At 30.0% G+C, this 7,086-nt stretch overlaps 1 protein-coding gene and 1 long non-coding RNA gene across 2 annotated transcripts; one reads left to right on the top strand and one right to left on the bottom strand.

The window, feature by feature from the left end:
* The first annotated feature begins 1,940 nt into the window (after window positions 1-1,940).
* On the top strand, window positions 1,941-4,941 carry LOC108914360 (deoxyhypusine hydroxylase). Its single transcript, XM_018720171.2, has 3 exons — window positions 1,941-2,030; window positions 3,277-3,616; window positions 4,258-4,941. The coding sequence occupies exons 2-3, from the start codon at window positions 3,334-3,336 to the stop codon at window positions 4,881-4,883; spliced, it is 909 nt and encodes a 302-aa protein (XP_018575687.1). The 5' UTR covers window positions 1,941-2,030; window positions 3,277-3,333; the 3' UTR covers window positions 4,884-4,941.
* On the bottom strand, window positions 2,090-3,050 carry LOC108914362. Its single transcript, XR_001964674.1, has 3 exons — window positions 2,944-3,050; window positions 2,525-2,866; window positions 2,090-2,400 (listed from the first exon to the last, which is right to left on the bottom strand). It is a non-coding gene; the product is annotated as an uncharacterized LOC108914362 (long non-coding RNA).
* Window positions 4,942-7,086: the final 2,145 nt, after the last annotated feature.

Here is a 7,086-nt window from a genome sequence, read left to right as displayed (position 1 = left end):
ATTCTAGTACTAACATGTGGGTCATCTTCAATTGTATACAAAATAAGTTCCTCGTCTTGTGCCCTGATTTCAATAGCATGTTCTCGAGTGTTATTGAAAGACTTGACTTTTTCTCGAGCCCGTCTTTCAACATTGGAAAATGTTTCTCTATAGGAGATTACATGATTTGGAAATCTTCGCTGATATTCTTCAACAGTTCTTCTGTAGTTTCCTTCACAGAAATCTAACACTAATAGCATGTCAACTTGTTTGTTAAATGAAAACTTCTCAGCCATTTTCAAAGGACCTAGAAAACAATTCTAAAATTAAATGACTTTTTTCCTGATCAAGTTTGACGTTTAAATTCACAGACAAATTTTGAATTTGCGATGATTTTAAATAATATCTATAATACATATTACATACTATACTCGGCGGCCGAAATTATAGAGTGACTAATACATAATATAAAAACACTATTACCATAATGCGTATAAAATATAAAATGATTTCTATACGGTTCAATATTATTTATCTTTGTGCTCGCCATGCACATCGGTAGAATCTATAATCGTGTATAGACTGAGTTAAACTTAATGTTGATCTATATTTTATCTCTGTCTTTTGCACTTGGTAGGGAATAGGGAAATGCTTTTTTAGTGAGTGTAAACGGACTTGATTTGCCCGACCTGAGAAACGTCATAGCATAAGNCACATCCTAATTTTTTATTCGGTTTGAAATAAAAAACATAAAATACTACTTGTGATTATAATTATTGTTGAACAATTAGAGCGACGAGAAGCATTTAGGAATGAAAATATTTGGAGAAGACAGTTCAATGGATCCATTATAATCTTTACCGGACAAAAAATTTGTGTAATTATTTCGCTTACATAAAAATATTATATGTAATTTAATTACCTATGTCTATTGTTTGACATTTAAAAGAAGTAAAAAGAACTTCGGAAACTATTCAATTCAACATTAAATTATTTCGTGCTTTCTGGTTTTATGCACGGTGAACATCACTGGAATGAGTAGACTTTCTTGCTTCAAGTCAACAAACTATTAATAGAGGTATAAAGAAAGTCATATGTTATTTATTAAAACCTCTCCAACAATTGGATAAAATTTTCACCATTATAGAAAAATATTCCGGTAAATACACACTCATGACAAGAAAAAGATTTGTAATATTATGCAGTATTTATATTTATTTAATGCATAATAAGAAACAGAAAAGGTGTTATTCAAAAACTGTTCAAATAGTTGTAGATAAATAGAAACCAAGGATTTTATACAAGTCCTTGTGTATCAACAAGTATTTGACACTTCACATTGGGATTGGGTTAGGTTAAATACGTAAAAATAAACAAAACACAAACGCAAACACATTTGTAATGTTGATAAGAAACAGCAATAGTCAATACATGTGATAGAAGAAGAGAGCAAATCATTTCGGCTAGCCAAGACTCCTCGATATTATATCGATTCGAATGGGCGGGGTTTCGATATTATTTCGATGGCAAAATTTTCAAGAGTACCGATATATTGATATTATTTCGATCTCGATTCGGAATCATCGAATCGACATTTCGGGAGTCCTTGCACAGGTCAGTTTTAACATTTCTAATTAGAAACGCACATAACTTTACATTAAATTTTGAAATGAAATATGAACTAACAAATACGTACTTTTGAAATTTTCAATTACATATGAATTATTTTTCATAATTTTCTAGGTATATCTGAATATTTATTATATAATAAAAATTTAAATTTTCATATATGCACTTCATAAAAAATATATTAAATACTATATTACCCCAGAACAATGGCTAGAGTTGTATCATAACTACATAGAATATTATTACCTATCATATGTATAAATCTGCACACACTCCGACATTGCGCTTATCTTTTACATTGAATTAATTGAATCATACTTTAACTATGTTATAGCTATCTTGTTTCACAGAAGGTTCAACAGAGAATATTAATCACACCAATAATAATATATTTATGATACGATAAACTTTAACAGATTGCGGTAAGTACTCAATTTATATGAAATAAAAAAAAAATTGTGATGTAGTTCCTAAATATTTTGTATATTAAAATAAAACACTGTATAACGTAACATATTTATTTACTGATGGTTGAAAATAATTATTTAATAATTTTGTCTTAATGCAGGGCCTTGAATAATCCGTCCCTAATTTCTTTTCGTAAAGACTGAACAGTAAGTTTCCTGTCTACGTTTCAGTTTAACCTTTTTCGTTGCAACTGTAGAAGGAGATGTACTGCAAAGATATTTTCATTATTAAAGTTATCCATTAAAGTATGTTTTCATTGCCATAATTCTCCTTCTCTTAGCGCTACTATCAGTACTAGTGTTACCATTCGATGTATTCTGAACACTGAAAATAAAAATACTGTAAATATTATTTCTTAATTTATTAGGTCCGTACCAAACAATTTGGCAGGGTACGTATTTAACATCCTTAGCATTACTACTATTTTTAAATTACAAATCTTTATTACCTTAAATCCAGTTGTCTCTTCTTTTTACGTTGTACCTACTCGAACTTCAGTAACATTATAGGTCAAAGATGATTCACTTGATTGTATCAATTTGTTGGTCAAAGCTCCTGTATTAATTGAACTCAATAAAGTACTCTCGTTTAAAATGGAAGAAGATACACCACAAAATAATTTTATGGAAGATGCAGAGTTGGGTCGTACTATTTTTCTTCCACAAAATGGGACAAAATCATCCGCTTTAAAGTGTTCAGAGCAAATTACGTTATTTTTTGTCCATACCCAATTTTCTTTTTCGATAGAAAGAACCTTTAGCCACTCCTGTAAAGTTTCATTTCTAGAAAGCTAGAAATAAAAAAATTACATGTTTACAATAAAAATTTAGAATAAAATGGAAATATCTTATTTTTGTGTACAGCTACCTAAATATTTAGAAATGTTTTATATTGGACATCTTCTGCAATTTGCGCTTTCTTTCACAGCACAAAACACAAGACATATTTAAAGTTCAATAAAAGCGAAATTTACAAACAAAAATATGAATAACCTCAAAAAACACACCTGCGAACCTGTCAACAACAATGCGTCACTGCGTGACGTAAAAGGCGTAAAAGCCTTCAAAATGTCTGCGCCTATAGCGTCCCTAGAAAAGTGGTGCGCAGTCGTCAAAGCTCATTCTCATAGACCTTGTAAAGTTGTAATTTATGAAGTCTATGATTTTTTTCTCCTAATTTTTTTTTTTTTTTCTTTTTTAGTTTGTTTTAGTGTACATGATAAATATCGTTTAGTGAAAATTTTGAATTTGTATAATAATGATGGTTAACATAACGAGAAACCAAGTTAAAAATATAGGAAATGTTTTGAATGATAAAACAAGACCCTTGAAAGAGAGATTTCGTGCTCTATTTTGCCTTCGAAACATTGGAGGACCCTTTTCTATTGAGGAAATTGAAAGATCTTTTAAGGATCCCTCAGCTTTGCTAAAACATGAGTTAGCATATTGTTTAGGACAAATGCAAGATAAAGAAGCAATTCCAGTGTTGGTACATGTGTTAGAAGATGATTCACAGGAAACTATCGTACGCCATGAGGCAGGTAAATACGAGTAATTTTTACATAAACCTTTGCCGGTACTTACAATGTGTATCTAAATCCACAATATGTAAATAATATCCCAGAAGCACATTGGCAATTTCTTCAAGGGTAGCTTCCTTGGATACAAATAAACTGATTTATATTAAGCTATCTTAATTATGCTTCCTAAAAAAGTTACAGGCTTTCATAAAAATGCTTTCTATTTCATTGTCAAGTATGGTTTATTTACATTTATTTTGTATTTTTGGGAAGTGTTATGAAACTGCTTTCAAGGGGCTAAAAAACATAAAACAATCCATATCTCCACAACCGTTACTTTGCGGAACCATGTTTATTGAGACTTCTGCTTATTTTGGTTCATACTATTACCTCCTTATATATTTTACACTCTTTATTTAATACCCTGTATATTCTGGCCCTTCACCCCAGACAGTGGAAATTACTGCTTCTGACAGATGAATATCACACTTATTTGTACAATTTGAAATAAATCAGACAAAGCTTTTGAAAAGTATTTGAAAAACATACTAAAGTTTTTTGTCAATTTTGAGGGTTTCTAGTGACTAAATAAAAAGAGCGAACATATGAATGAATAAAAGAAAGTATCCTTAAGTAGATTTTTATTCATTCTTCCTTTTCAGCTGAAGCTCTTGGAGCTATTGGTAGTAGCGAAGTTATACAAATATTGGAAAAGTTTAAAAATGATCCTGCTATAGAACTTGCAGAAACATGCGAGTTGGCTTTGGAGAGAATAAAATGGATGCAAATTTCTAATAATTTGAAGAGCCTCCAAAAAAATCCATATAATTCAGTTGATCCAGCACCACCATTTGATTCATCGAATGAAATAGATTTGAGAGCTATATTGTTAGATGAAAACAGCAATCTTTTTCAAAGATATCGGGCTATGTTTTCATTAAGAAATTTACAAACAAGCGAAGCTGTTCGGACTCTCGGCACAGCATTGAAATATGGTGGTTCTTTATTTCGACATGAAATTGCTTTCGTATTGGGGCAACTGCAACATACAGAAGCTGTACCTTTCTTAATAGAATCTTTGAAAGATGAAACGGAAAATGAAATGGTGAGACATGAGTGTGCCGAAGCATTAGGTGCTATTGCAACTGAAGAATGTATAGATATTTTGAAAAAATTTCTTGAAGATAGTAAAAGGGTAGTTAGAGAAAGTTGTGAAATTGCTTTAGATATGTGCGAATATGAGACTAGTCCTGAATTTCAATATGCTAATACTTTACTGAAAATTTAATATATAATTTTCTATTATGTATTATTCTTTAATACGAAATATATGTGATACATTTTAATCAATGTAAATTATTTAATACAAATAACTCCTAATTAGAGAATTATGCAACATGTCAAGGTTAGTTTCACTCAGAATCCCTATTTTTCAAATTTCATCAGTATATAATAAGTATTTTTATATGAAGTTTTTTTTTAAGTATATCAAGTTTCCTTTCAGTTTAAAAATCTGAAAAATTATTTTGCATATGTTAATAAAATTTGGAAAATAGATGTTTAAATGTTGATATGAAATACCAAGTACACTCGATGCAAGATAAAGGTTTCCAATCTGAATCGTATTTTGTTTGAAATATGACGGCTTAACCGCTTGTCTACATGGGGCGTTCCCATTAAACTTGTGTGATAATATTTTACCGTCACATCTGACATTTTACGAGTTTTGTACAAAAATGCTTTCCTGGTAGATTGGCATTTTTAAAATGGGACTAATCGGCAAACTCTTATAGCAGACCCCGTATGGATTTTTTATTATCTTGTTTCTATTAAAAAAGTTGCATTTACGTTACAATAGAAAAATCGTTTCATCCTAGTTAATAAATCTTATGAAACGTCAACTACCTACTTAGTAATAGTTAGATTGAATGGATTTAAGAAAATTAAAAATTTTATTTTTTTTTAATTTTGAAAACCCTGCATTTCGGAAACGGCGGCCTTAAGAGCCTACGTGTGTGTAACAAAATTTACTTAATTTTAGCCACAGAATGGGCATCTGGTTTTTCTGTATGCCATTAATGAACACTGTATAGGTGCCTGCAATGAAATCAATTGAAGTTTCTTATAAAAGTTGTAAAGCATACAATTCTACATAAAAATTGCCTCTTGACTTTTTCTTGTACTATTAAAATTAACAGAGGGAGGCTGGAAGTTAAGGAAAGATTTCAGAAATTTAAAAAAATCATAAGCAGAAAAATGAATGAATTTTGAAATTTTTTTTTCAATCTACTCCAAAAAATGTAACTGTTCTTTTCAAATAGATAAAATTTTTAATTTTTAATAAGAAACAATTTCAAATTTTTAATCGTAAATTTTAATGATGTAACAAAACTAAAACAATTTTTTTCTATACTATTCGATTGATTATTTAAAATAATGAAAAGTTACCTTCGAATTTTTTTTTACGTTTGTTTTTTAGACATACAAATTTATTTACCTTTTTATATATTGAATTTTATTTAGCTCCTACGACACTGCCAGGACAAAGATAAAAAATCACGTTCGCTTTGTCGCACTCAGGGTACCGAAGTTGTGGACAACTGGTATGCTTATGACAAAGATAGATTATTTATTTTCGTTCGCTATTGTCAATGCGCATGCGTCAGTGAAAGTGAGTTTCTTTAAATTATTGTATGCTCAATATCCATTGTTAACCTCAAAAAGGTAAATACATATTAATATGGACTAATATTTTTTCTTTTAGCCTAAAACAGATTTAAACGTATGCAAACTAACCCTCATGTTCACCCCCAAAAATAATATTTCCGTGATAACTCGGGTTTTAATCAATATTTTGGAATGAAACAAAATGGAAATTTCTTCTTATAAAAAAAAACATTTATGGGCTTATGTAATGCGTCAGTTGAATGAACAATATGACAATATTCCACCAAATAGAGGTACACTCTGGGAACGTATACAAAATATTTGGAACGCTATAGACGTGAATTATATACGATGCCTTGTTACATCTATGCGAAACAGATTACAAGCCGTTATTGATTCGGATGGTGGTTGGACGTATTATTAGATTGTTTTGTTTTTTCATTGTTTATAAAATGATGTTACAGTAAGTAAATAAGTTCATAAGTTATGGGCCCGAAAATGCTTCCTTTCTGATAGATGTAAAATTTTAAAAAATCCTGTTTTTCTAAATATTTCGAAAACGATTTAAGATATTACTCTGAGCTTTGGTTTATAGTAGTGACCGAATTTTAAATTTCTTTCGACATCTATCTCAGAAAGGAAACATTTCCGGATCCATAATGTCATGAACTTATTTACTTATTTTCACTTCCAGAACACGTCTTTAAAATATTTTCCTTTTCTCCCGAAACTGTATAAGTTATAATAAAACTGTAGTTTACCATATTTTTTTATTTTGTTGCCTTCATGACCTTCCGCAGAATATGACACAAATTCTTTTTTCA

This window comes from Anoplophora glabripennis, unplaced genomic scaffold (assembly GCF_000390285.2).
Source record: "Anoplophora glabripennis isolate ALB-LARVAE unplaced genomic scaffold, Agla_2.0 scaffold1303, whole genome shotgun sequence".
Taxonomy (NCBI): domain Eukaryota; kingdom Metazoa; phylum Arthropoda; class Insecta; order Coleoptera; family Cerambycidae; genus Anoplophora; species Anoplophora glabripennis.
This window is presented reverse-complemented; position numbering and strand designations above follow the sequence as displayed.

Bases quoted from the DNA above. Each gene is read 5' to 3' on its own strand.
- LOC108914360 (XM_018720171.2), top strand. From the start codon at position 3,334: ATGATGGTTAACATAACGAGAAACCAAGTTAAAAATATAGGAAATGTT. The intron at 3,617-4,257 runs GTAAATACGAGT...CTTCCTTTTCAG, and splicing joins TATCGTACGCCATGAGGCAG to CTGAAGCTCTTGGAGCTATT.